At 41.2% G+C, this 12,591-nt stretch overlaps 1 protein-coding gene across 2 annotated transcripts in view; it reads left to right on the top strand.

The window, feature by feature from the left end:
- The first annotated feature begins 2,244 nt into the window (after nucleotides 1-2,244).
- Nucleotides 2,245-12,591, top strand: part of lamp3 (lysosomal associated membrane protein 3) — a 46,541-nt gene continuing 36,194 nt past the window's right edge. Inside the window, exons 1-3 of one of the 2 annotated variants that reach the window (XM_072255229.1) lie at nucleotides 2,245-2,392; nucleotides 5,661-6,202; nucleotides 10,734-10,850. In XM_072255229.1, the coding sequence (XP_072111330.1) occupies nucleotides 2,314-2,392; nucleotides 5,661-6,202; nucleotides 10,734-10,850 (738 nt within the window). In that variant the 5' untranslated portion in view covers nucleotides 2,245-2,313. The remainder of the gene's footprint in view (nucleotides 2,393-5,660; nucleotides 6,203-10,733; nucleotides 10,851-12,591) is intronic. The other variant, XM_072255228.1, reaches the window with a different exon arrangement.

The raw sequence follows: 12,591 nt of genomic DNA, 5'->3' as shown, positions 1-12,591 counted from the left end.
ATAAAGATTTCTGATAAAAAAACACTCATTTGTCCACATTCACTTGAACTCTATCAGCCTCATCGTACTAACAAGGATGCACTTCTGATTGAAGTCACTTCACAATATAAATGTTCTAGGGTAGGACATTTGATGATGCCATTCTGTGTTCTGCTTTCAGTGTTGATAGGAGCATTCTGTTTACCCCAAACTATAAAATTTTATTCTCTTCCGTTCCTTCCAGTAAGACAAGTAAATTTTTAACAACATATGGATGGATTTCAAGTTGTATTTACACTATTTTTGGATGCTATCCTCTCTCAAGTCAGCTGTTTGCTCTGGATGTACGTACAGCATTCCTAAATCTTACATATGCTTCCTTTCTCTTCTTGATTCAACTTACTACCAATCTCAGCATCCAAGGCTTCTTTACCTTGCAATCCTTGTCCTTCCTTCTAAAGGATGTCACATAATGTCTATCTAGGGAAGTTGAAGTCTTACACAATGGCAACCCTGTTGGTTTTGCACGTTTCCCCAAATTTGCTGGTATATCCAGTGCTCAATGTTGCAGTGGTTTCTGGAAGCTCTATAGTGCTTTTGAGCGATTACCCTTCATTATACTCAGCAGAAGGGCCCTCCACGATGTCACCTCTGATTGCAGCTGTGAATTTGTCCCTGATTAGTTGTGTGACTTCCCTTCCTCCCCTTTTGTGAAAATTATTGCCACAGGCGGCTGTGCAGGCCAAGTCATTGGGTATATGTAAGGCAGAGGTTGATAAATTCTTGAATAGTCAGGGTATGAAGTGATATGTGGAGAAGACAGGAAATTGGGGCTGCTAGGGAAAATGGATCAGCAGACTTGATCAGCCAAATGGCCTAATTCTGCTGCTATAGCTTATGGTTTTTTTCTTAAAATCTCCCTTTCTCTTCCAAAACATTGAAACTGGGAATACTAATCATTTCAGCACCTGCAGATTTTCTCTTGTTTGTGATATTAATCATCCAAACCTTTCCCTCTCTCAACCATGTCTCTGTCTTGGCCTCACCATCATAGTTCCATGAAGTGATCAATGGTCTAAGTTTACCTCCCTTACTATTAATCCTCCTTAAAATAAATACACTTCACTCCATCTATCCCATGGTCCTGTCTGTCCTTCTTTATATACTTACAGGACATGACACCTAGCTTCTCAATCCCTCCACTTTTTTGGCTCCTATTAGTTTGAGAACCTGCCCATCCACACTTAAGAAGAGTTAAGTCCCCACTGCTTTCAGACTTCTGAAATAATCACCTCTTTCACACACTCTTCCTTGTGACGACACCACCTATCCATCCTCTCTACCTTTCCTGGTTATTCTATTATTGTCACTCTAGCATTTCATTTTTAATTATTTCAAATTGCAATTGCAAGCTGTCCATCATTTTGCTTTGAGCTTGTTATTATATTTATTGCTGCTATTTATTACTACTATGTATACATGTTACTCCTGTGAGCTTCATGTAAACAAGGAATTTGTTTGAGCTTCTATGGACTCCGTCTATAGCAGTAGGTCCAAATTTTTTTGGGATACCACCTTGGGTCCCAGACCAGATCCCCAGCTGGCCATTGCGTAGAAACTATAAAGATTTTTTTTTTATTTACGATGCACAAAGAAAATAGAAACTGCAAATTAAAAGCAGTGACAAATAATTGCAAGAATTATTCAGATCTATTTAAGGCTACAAATAAAATTGTGCCTTTATTTAAATAGAGTAAAGACACAGGCTCAAGAACAGTTTCCACCCTAATGGTATAAGACTATTGAATGATTCCCTGGCATGATAAGATGGACCCTTGACCTCACCATCTACCCCATTATGATCTTGTACCTTATTGTTTATCTGCACTGCACCTTCTCCGTAGATGTTACACTTTATTCTGCATTGTTTTTGTTTTACCTTGTTCTACCTCAGTGCACTGTGTAATAATTTGATTCGTATGAACAGTATGCAAGACAAACTTTTCACTAGGTCCCAGTACACACACCGATAAACCAATTCCAGTGTTGTTATACTTTAGCGTACATGACAAGAAACTAATCTAAAGTAACGCTGGAAGGAGATAGGTTTAGCGTCACATCATCATAAGACACAGTTAAAGATTAGTAGGTAAATTGGAGAAATTCGTTGTCGACCAAGTCAGTTGCATGTTTATTTCAGCGATGCGACCCTAGCAACTGAGAATTGGCTGGCTCATATTCGACCTCATTTCCTACCTGTCCCCACCCTTTCCATACCTCGTGACTTGAGTGTTTTTATTGCTACGCAAGTAGTTGAGAGAGAGTAGGTTGCAAATGGGAGTTTTTGTTAGGAGTAAACTGTATCTGAACATTATGAAGAACTTGGTTGCGATTGCCGCCTTGGCTCTCTTGGGTGAGTCGATTCAAGCTGCTTTAAGTTCCCTTTTTTTTTGAGTGCTGTGGCTCCCGTTCCTGGAGTGGGATCAGTAGAGGCGGCCTTCGCCGAGGGAAACGGGTTGCTGGATTTCTTTGGTGATGGGGGTGGGGTGGCGGAAGCAACGGCTCGAGGTGAAAATCCTGTAGGTGCAACTTGTTCATTGTCTGCTGAACTGGAGGACTTGGGTCAGTTTAGTGGAGGAATGCGGAAAACACCAACATTTGGAGGCTCCTCTCCTCACCTCCCTCAAATTGGTCTGTACGACATTTTATGAGCCACCGAAAAACCTTTTAAGAAAGTATTGGATTTTGTGTGGTGAAGGAGCCGTTAATGTGCGGTATACGTGATCGCTGCCGAAGAATATTTCCAAGAACCCGGCAGCCACTTGCCCTTCTGCAGACTCACCAAGTCTTGGTCTAGAGTGGGTCGGTGGTGTGGTTCTAGGTGAATAAATTAGTAATACATACTTCATCCTTTGCGTTTATAGAAATACAAGCCTGTTCAACAGTCTTTGTTTATGAACGAGTTGAGTGTATTGTAGTTGTATCTGTAACGTTTACATAAGATCTTGAATTAACTTCCAATTTTATCTTGGTTGAGAGTTTTTAATTCTCCATCCCTGCACATTTAGGGGCAAAAGTAATTTCCTCTTTACCAAATAACTATTGTGTAATTATTTTAAAGTTTGAAATATTTGCTGAATCATATCCGTGGCAATATTTTTACTTGTACTTCCCTGACAAAGCCACTTTTCCTAATTAATTGTACTATGAAACACACAAAGTGCTGGAGGAACTCAGCAGATCAGGCAGTATCTGTGAAGAGGGAAAAACAGTCGATGTTTCAGGTTGCAACATCGTGTCAGACTGGAAAAGGAGGAGTGGGGGGAATACCAGAGTAAGAAGATTGGGGGATGGGAAGGAGTACAAGATAAATTATGTTCATTTCTACCTCCTCCCTTTTTCCATTCCCCATTCTGGTTCCCCTTTTGCCCTATCTCTTCCTCCTGCCTATCACCTCTCTGCAGGGCCCTTCTTCCTTCCCTTTCTCCCACTGTCCACTCCCCTGTCCTATCAGATTCCTTCAGCCCTTACTACTGCCAGCTGTCATCTCTAGGTTTTCTGCTTCATCTCTTCTTCTCCCCACTTCCTTTCCTGACCTACTCACCTCCTCCCTCACCCGATTTCACCCATCACCTGCCAGTTTGTATCCCACTGATTTCAGGCTTGCCTTCCTCTTCTCTCTCCCTCTTTCCCCCCCCCCCCCCCCACTTATCCAGTCCTGATGAAAGATCTGGGACTGAAACATCAGCTGTTTATTCTTCTCCATGGATGCTGCCTGTCCTGCAGAGTTACTCCAGCATTTTGTGTGTGTTGCTCTGGATTTCCACCATCTGTAGAATTCTTCTGCTCATTATACCATGATAACTATTAAGGGAACAGATGCCCAGGAACATGCTAACTGCACCATCCTGATTTGGTTGTGAAATTTTGTTTCCTGCCACACTCCTCGTAGCCTGTGATCCTTCCTTTCTCTGCAGCTTGTGACCCTTCTTTTCTCTGCTTGTGCAAACCTTCTTTATCTTAATCAACATTACATTTGTATTTGCGTAACCTTGACTGCATGCTCATTGTGTAAAATGGTATTCCCTCTCTGCTGCTTTCCCTCTTTAGTTTTAAAGATGGTTGCAATTCATTGGCTTTTAGTATAACTTCAACAGATTGTCATCCTGGTTAAGGGTTTAAATAGACATTGTCTAACCATCTTTTTTAGAACAGAAGTAACTTCATTATAAAGTGGATTAACAACTGGTCCAGTAATATGTGGTACAGCAATTTTTGGATTTATAGGGTAGATTTAACAGATTGTAATCCCATATTTATCTGACATTAAATACAGGTTTCATTTTCCTCTGCTTTAAAGATTTTCCATCTTAGTTTTCTGTGTATTAAATTTGAGATGCAGCTACTTTCTCAATGCTTTCTTGCATTCACTTTCCCATTTGGTGCTCTTTATACCTTCCTTTCTCCAGAGAACTAACTCTCGTTTCTTTCTTTTCCTACCATCTGGGTGTCTGTTTCCTAAGAGAAAACTAGAACTAATAATTCATGAACTGAAAATGGGAGCAGACATAGACCATGTGGTTTCTCAGGCCAACCCTATTATTCAATATGATCATGATAATGTGCACCAGGACTTGCCTCCTGTTACCCTCTGTTCCCAGAATAAGGAAACTCTCAATGATCTAGCCATTGTAACCTTTAGCCCTAGGCTAAAGACAGCAGCCAGTGTATCAAAGTTGTATGAAGGTTTCATTCTTGCTTAGTATTCCACGAAACTTTTTCTTGAGAGTTGTGTAGTAGGAAAGATTAAATGCTGTTAATTACACTAAATCTGTCTAGAAATGAATTTGTTTTGAAGACCTTTATGGTTTTAGGAATTACAATAACATCTTAGACTGCAGAGTTCAGTGCTTTGGCAGAACAGTTTGCCTGTGGTTGGAAAAAGCAAATGGTTAAATTGTGACTGCTGTACACAAGACTAAACTGGATGCTTAGCCTTCAAATTACTTGGTCTATGACCATCCCTGTATTTTAGGCTCCATATTATTAATAAGGGCTTAATTAGACTGCAATAGCATTTTTAAACATCTAATTTTCAAACTTTGCAATTTCATTGTAAATGAACAAAGTATGAGTTAAAACACCAGTACAGCTTTTTGCTGGAAACTTTTGAGTTATTGACATTCCTCAGGAGTGGAATCTTCACCAATCAGTGTACTATCTGTGTACTTAATTTTTTTTTTGAAAGTGCTTTTCAAAAGAGGATGATGATTGGCACTGAGGAGGGGATAAAAGGATCAGCCAGAATTGAGTGGCGGAGCAGACTCGATGGGTCAATGGCTTAATTCTGCTCCTATGTTTTGTGGTCTGGTAATTGGAGGAGCAGTTTCTGGTGTGGCATTATTGGGTCCCAAATTTGCCAGTCAAAAGAATTTCAACCTCTATCGTGCTGGTTCATAAAATGTCTTGTGTTGCACCAATATTTAGGAAGGTTTTGTTTCTGTTTGGGGTTTTGGTGTTTGCGTGCTACTCGACTACTGAGATTTTTATCAGCTGGGGTGTGAATTCAGTCTTTGCCCAGCAGGAATTGCTAGATAACATTCTGAAGCTTCCAGTTTGGGAGCAGTTCTGCAACAACCAACTTGTGTGCAGCAGCGATTAATTTTTGTTTCTTCTTGCAGTGCCGTTTATAAGTTGTGCCAGAAGTGCTGTAGTGACAAATCCAGTTCAAACAACATTTAACCGAAACTCATTTTATGTGGCGACTGTGTCTATGACCAACACGACCACTGCAAACCATACGACTGTGCCTGTGACCAATGTGACCACTGCAAACCATACGACTGTGCCTGTGACCAATGTGACTGCTGCAAACCATACGACGACTGTGCCTGTGACCAACACGACCACTGCACACCATACGACGACTGTGCCTGTGACCACTGCAAACCATACGACGATTGTGCCTGTGACCAATGCGACTGCTGCAAACCATACGACTGTGCCTGTGACCAATGTGACCACTGCAAACCATACGACGATGGCGCCTGTGACCAACACGACTGCTGCAAAGCATAATACAACAAGTACACCAACTGTACTCCCTACACTATCACCGACTGCTACAATCCCAGTAACTGGCTTCTACAATGTTTCTTTGAAGAACACTATTTGCATCAAGATGGCCATTGGAATACAATTAATTGTTGCCACAAAGTCTGAAGTAAGTTATATTCATTTTATGCCTCTATTCTTTTACCAGAAGTTGAAAGGAGTTCCTTAAAACAAATGATTGGTGCAGATTGGATGTGTTAAGCAGAGTTAACCAATCAATATTACACTGCTCAAGTTCTTAACAGACTAGTCATAGTTCAGTACAGTAATGGCCCCACAATGACCATGCGAAGCAAGTGCCTATCTGAGCTGGTTCCATTTATCCAAATCCTTTGTATCTGTGTACTTAGTTGTCTCTTAAACTTTGTAATTGTACCCGCCTCCACCACTTCCATTGGCAGCTTGTTCCATCTATCTCTCGTGCTGCGTGTGAGATGTTTTGGCCATGTGTTCCTCATTTTGAGACCATGCCCTCTAGTTTTCAACTCCTTTGTACTAGGAAATAGCTGACCATTCACCTTATTGATGCCCTCACAACTTTATACTTCAGTAACACTTCCCCTGTGCTCTGGAGAAATAAGCCTGCTAAGGACCTATCCAGCTACTCAAACTTGAGTTCTAAGTTCTGGTAAAATCCTTGTGAATCTTGTCTGCATCTTTGCAACTTGCAGAGGAACTTGTGGTAAATAAACAGGTTAGTCATCTTCCTTCACCTTTCCACAGGCACCTTCCCCTGCACCCTCCCCCCCCCACCCCCCGCACCCAATGAATTGTAGACAGTGTAAACAATGCTACCTTTCTTCAACCTAATGAATTGGGATTATTCCTGAGATCATCTGTCTAACTACAAGTTAGAACCAGATTTCATAAAGACCATGAGCTGGAATTTGCTGAGACAATGAGAAAAGTAATTGCATCCTAAACTGAGTTGCTCTACAAGTCTCACTACTGCAAGTTCAAATGCATATACCTCCCATAATCAGGCTGTTGAAAATCCAGTTGGAAGGGATAACCTAACTAGTTTTATGGGGTGGTAATGATTTTCCCAACTTTGTCCTGCAGCAGATTTCAATACCAATTGTAGCAATGATAATGAAGCAGAAATGAGATTAGTCAGTCACTTACACAAGGAAATCTGCAGATGCTGGAAGTGCAAGCAACACACACAAAAAGTGCTGGTGAACGCGGTGCGGCCTTCCATATATTGGCGAGACCCAACGCAGGCGGGGAGACCGTTTCGATAAACTCCTACGGTCTGTCCGCCAGAGAAAGCAGGATCTCCCAGTGGCCACACATTTTAATTCCACGTCCTATTTCCATTCTGATATGTCTATCCATGGCCTCCTCTACTGTCAAGATGAAGCCACACTCAGGTTGGAGGAACAACACTTTATATTCCGTCTGGGTAGCCTCCAACCTGATGGCATGAACATTGACATCTCTAACTTCTGTTAATACCCCACCTCCCCTTTGAATCCCATCCCTTATTTATTTATTTATTTATTTATTATTTTTCCCCTTTTTTCCTCTTTTTTTTTCCCCTCCCTCTGTTCCTCTCACTATAACTCCTTGCCCTTCCTCTGGGCTCCCCTCCCACTTTCTTTCTCCCTAGGCCTCCCATCCCATGATCCTGTCCCTTTTCCAGCCTTGTATCCCTTTTGCCAATCAACTTTCTAGCTCTTAGCTCCATCCCCTCCTGTCTTCTCCTATCATTTTGGATCTCCTCTTCTCTCCCCCCCCCCCCCCCCCACTTTCAAATCTCTTACTATCTCTTTTTTCATTTAGTCCTGACAAAGGGTCTCGGCCCCAAGTAGTTGTCTGCTTCCTTTTAAATGGAGAATGCTGAAGGTGAATTGAACCAACAAGGCTGATATTGATGATTTTATTGATTGGTAATGGTATTAGTTGTCTCCAATAGCATTTTTGTATTATTGTTGTTTTGGGTTTGCTGTTTGTGAAGCTCTGAACTTAAATGAAGATTTTAAGCCTCTATCTGATGCAGGTTGCTGCATGTACCCTCAGTAAAGAAGTTATACTGCAGCCACCTACTCTTCAAAGGCTAGATCATTTCTCTGTTTACTTTCTTCGGCTAGCTCAGCAGCCAATACCCACTAGTTAAGTGGTGCTCTCTTCGCTTCTTCCCCCCCCCCCCTCCACTAACAAGGAGATGCTTCCAACTAACAAAATTGTTTCAACATACAGTTCGTTTATTTTGTGTGATACATGTTTAAATTTAGATAAAATTCATGAAACATATTTAAAGCTCAGGTCTTCGAACTTGTGCTACAAACTATTTCTAAACCAAATGATTTTTCAAACATGGGTACAATTCCTTTAAACTAAAGACATGTCAACAAGTTGTAGAAAGAACGTGTTGTCTTACAGAAATGGAAGGCAGAAGAATAGATTCTAATCACCCCATCTTTCTGTCATTCTTCTTATCTCTTGACCATTCCTAACAAGCCTGTTTGCTCTTACATTTGTACTGTTTTTGCTACTTAATGAATTCACACGTATATTTTTCAGATACCTTTGGGGGAAATTCCCACAGATGATCCAAAAGTTTCTGAGAACAGATCCTAAACACCCAACTTTAATGCTGTGAGGGCTGACTGAGTACACAGATCTCCCAATTATTGATAGATCAGCTATTTGATGTGCTAAGTGATAGTACTGGTCTGGTCTGTAAGCTTCCTTGAACTAAATAACTTAGCCAATGTTGTCTGGATTGATGCAGACCCAATTAACAAAACACCATTGTCTTAAGTCGTCTTCTGAGTAGCCAACCCTGTGCTGTGGGCCGGCAGTGTGTGATCTATAGACTGTGCTGTTGGCATGCAGAGTTGTCCTTTAACTTGATTCTTGTTTACACCAAGAAGCTGAGCAAGGAACATCAGTTCTGGGTTTAACATACTCAGAAGGAGCTCTTTGACTCCTGGAAGAGTCAGCTGCTGTGTTAGAATCAGTATCAGGTTCAATATCATCAGCATGTGTTGTGAAATTTGCACATTGCAATACATAAAAACTGAATTACAATAAATATACATTAAAAAGTTATATTAAAGTAGTGCAAAAAAAGTAATGTTCATGGATTCAATGTCCAATGGCAGAGGGGAAGAAACTGTTCCTGAATCATTGAGTATGTCTTCAGGCTTCTGTGCCACCTCCCCGATGGTAACAAGGAGAAGAGGGCATTCTTGGGTGCCCTCTCGATGATTGATTCCACCTTTTTGAGTCTCCTCATTGCTCCTTGATGTCCAGGATGCTGGGAGGCTAGTGCCCATGATGGAGCTGACTGAATTTGCAACTTTCTGTGGCTTACTTTGATCCTGTGCAGTGCCCCCTTCCTTTGTATCAGGTGGTGTACAACCAGTTGGAATACTCTCCACAATTTCAACTCTCCATAGAAATTTGTGAGAGCCTTTAGTGATGTACCACATCTCCTCATCTCCAAATGAAATATAGCTGCTGTCGTGCCTTCTTTGTAGCTACCTCGATATGTTAGGCCCAAGATAAATCCTCCATGTTGATGCCCAGAAAATTGCTCACTTTTTTGAGTTCTGCTCCCTTGGAGGACTGCCATGTGTTCCTCGTCTTGCCCTTCTATGGTCCACAATCAATTGTTTGGTCCTACTGACACTGAGTGCAAGATTATTGCTGTGACACCACTCAACTAGCTGATTTCTCGCTCTGGCACACCTTCTCATCACCATCTGAAATTCTGCCAACAATAGATGTCTGCAACTTCAGATGGCATTTGAGCTGAGCCATGGATGTAGAGAGCAGAGCAGTGGGCTAAGTGCATCCTTGAGGTTGCGCCAGTGTTGATTATCAGCGAGATGGTGACATTTCTGATCTGCACAGACTGTGGTCTCCCGGTTCGGAAGTGTTTTATGCTTCTGTTCTAAGGGCCCTGTGGATAAATTGTTCAATGGGAAAAATAATTTTTTCATTTGCACATTCACATTTGATGAAGCCTAAAATGCTAATTTTCTTGTTGCTTGTTATTTTCCCCATGACAAATGTCAAAAATCAATTGTAAAGTTTAGGTACACGTCCTCTGAAATTACTGTGTTTTTAAATTGTTTTATCATCATGAATAAGATGCTGAGATCTACTTTGTGCAGAATCCTTCATTGAACTTTTGCAGTTTTGATTTGGCTCTGGATGCAGGTAACCATAGCTCTGTGTGCCGATTTGGCCTTCGTGAAGAGCTGATTATCTTGTCCACAGCATTATTTTGTCACTTATCAACTCTATAGCAGTGTACCCGTGAAATTTTGTAATTGCAATATCACAAAGCTAATGGCAAATTGACAGAATTGGAAAGGGTGCTCACTGAAATTTATAGCAACAATTTAAAACCCTCCTTTTTTTAAAAAAAAGCTCTTAAGATTGTGATCTAAGTCCAATGAAAAGCTGAACAACCATGGCACTAATCTAAAATAGTTAGAAGTTTTTGTATAATTGCAGTTGGTATATGTGAATATAGTTCTAATTAAACCAACAATACAAAACACTTTCACGTTGTTACCCTAGTCTGTATTTATCTCTATGGTATCCTGGTATGTTAATTTCAATTTTTTTGAACAGAAATGCCAATGAAACAATGTCAAGCTGCAATCATTGCCTTTTCACAGAATTTGTACTTCAATGTTCCGCCAAGCAAAACAGTGGTTTCGGGGAAGTGTGGAAATGTTACTTCTTGGATTAATTTGCAGTTTAATTCTGGATTTGTAAACTTCACCTTTGGGAAGGTAAGTTAATGTAATTGGCCAAGGAAAACTGGTGGTCCATTGAAGGATGTCAGAAGATTTATAAATGATAAACTTTTGTATCTATTGTTTGCAAGTTTGTTTCAGGAAGGCCATAGAATAGTTGAAGATGCAAGCTTTAATTAGTTTAGTGACTTTCCTGGACTCTAGTCTAAGAGGTAGTGTAGGTCAAGGCTTTAGCAGTTCAAGTGAAGGGCTTGCTTAGTATGTCTTGTGATAGCAATGGTCTTACAAATGGTTCAATTTAATATTAGAATATATACAGCAGAAACCTGAAATTCTTACTCTTCACAGACATCCTCAAAACAAGAAACCCCATAGAATGAAGATAAAGATTAGAACCCCAAAGCCCTCCTTCTCTTGCTCCATCCCCCACCATGCAAGCAATTACAAAAGCAGCCCCCCCCCCCTTCCCAAGAGACCTTAATCTAGAGTCAATCATCAACTAGTCTATAATCCAGCATTTTGATATGTTAGACAGGCTCTTTCCCCCCCCCCCCCCCTTGTGGAGGGAGAGAGAGAGATAGATAGATATTGCCCCAGCAATAGCAAAAGGGGAGACCACAACTCACTGTTCTGATGTTAGTCTTCCATGACTCGATGACTGATAGGCTGTTGCCCTCTCTCAGAAGGGTCAATGGAATATAGGGGCCTCCCTCCGATAGCAGTGCACGCTGCCTCTCTCGCTGTTTTAGTCCCCTACAGCGCTTCAATTCATGAAATCAGTGAGGAGCCAGGTCATCTACAGGTCAGTCCATGCAGGTGCATGTCTTCCAGGCCACGTCTGGATATAACAAAGTGCCAGGGTGCACGGCTGGTCCAAAAACCCACCAGCTTGCAAAGAACTATAGTTTGAACTGTGGAACACGTTCTTTTAGAGAACCCCAAACACCAACAAAAGAAAGACAAGAAGAATGTGCCATTTTGCGGACCAATTGGAAGAAGTAGCCTGGTCTACAGAAAAACTCAAAAAATAAGCCTTTGGCTCATGCAGGCAGATCAAGATTTCTACTATTTAAATCCATTTGTCTGCATTTGGCCCGTACACCTTTCCTATTTCTATACCTGTATAGGGCCTTTTTAAATGTTAATGGACCTGCCACTTCCTCTGATGGCTCATTTCATATACTGAACACATTCTGGGTGGAAAAAGTTTCCCCTTGAGTCCATATTAAATCTCTACCCTCTCACTTTAAGCCCATTTTCTACTGCTTGAGGTGCGGGGTGGAGGAGACCTCATATCTTTTCTATGCCCCTCAATTTTATAGACCGCTAATTTAAAATAGATACTCAATTTGGCACAACCGTCACACTGAGTTATCAGAAATACGCTTTTTAATGATGCCTTGGTGTTGTGGATAATGAAGGTTGTCAAAGGATACTGCGGGGTGTAGATCAGCTCCGTATATGGGTGGAGAAATCACAGAGGAAAGTTGGTCTGGGCAGGTGAGGTGTTGCACTTTGAAAAGTCAAAAATGAGGGCTAATGTGGAACAGAAGGCAGGACACTTGGAGCATTGATGTAGAGGAATCTTGGGGAGGGGGGTGGGGTCCAAATTCATATCCCCTTGAAAAAGAATGTTTTTCCACCTTAGTAGTGAGTGCCTAGAACATGCTTCCAGAAGTGGTGGAAGTAGTCATGATATTCATTAAAGGTATGACTACAGGCAGGTGAACATTTAGGGAATGGAGTGATGGATTATGTATGTGGTTAAGTTTAACTT

This window comes from Mobula birostris, chromosome 4 (genome assembly GCF_030028105.1).
Source record: "Mobula birostris isolate sMobBir1 chromosome 4, sMobBir1.hap1, whole genome shotgun sequence".
NCBI lineage: Eukaryota > Metazoa > Chordata > Chondrichthyes > Myliobatiformes > Myliobatidae > Mobula > Mobula birostris.
This window is presented reverse-complemented; position numbering and strand designations above follow the sequence as displayed.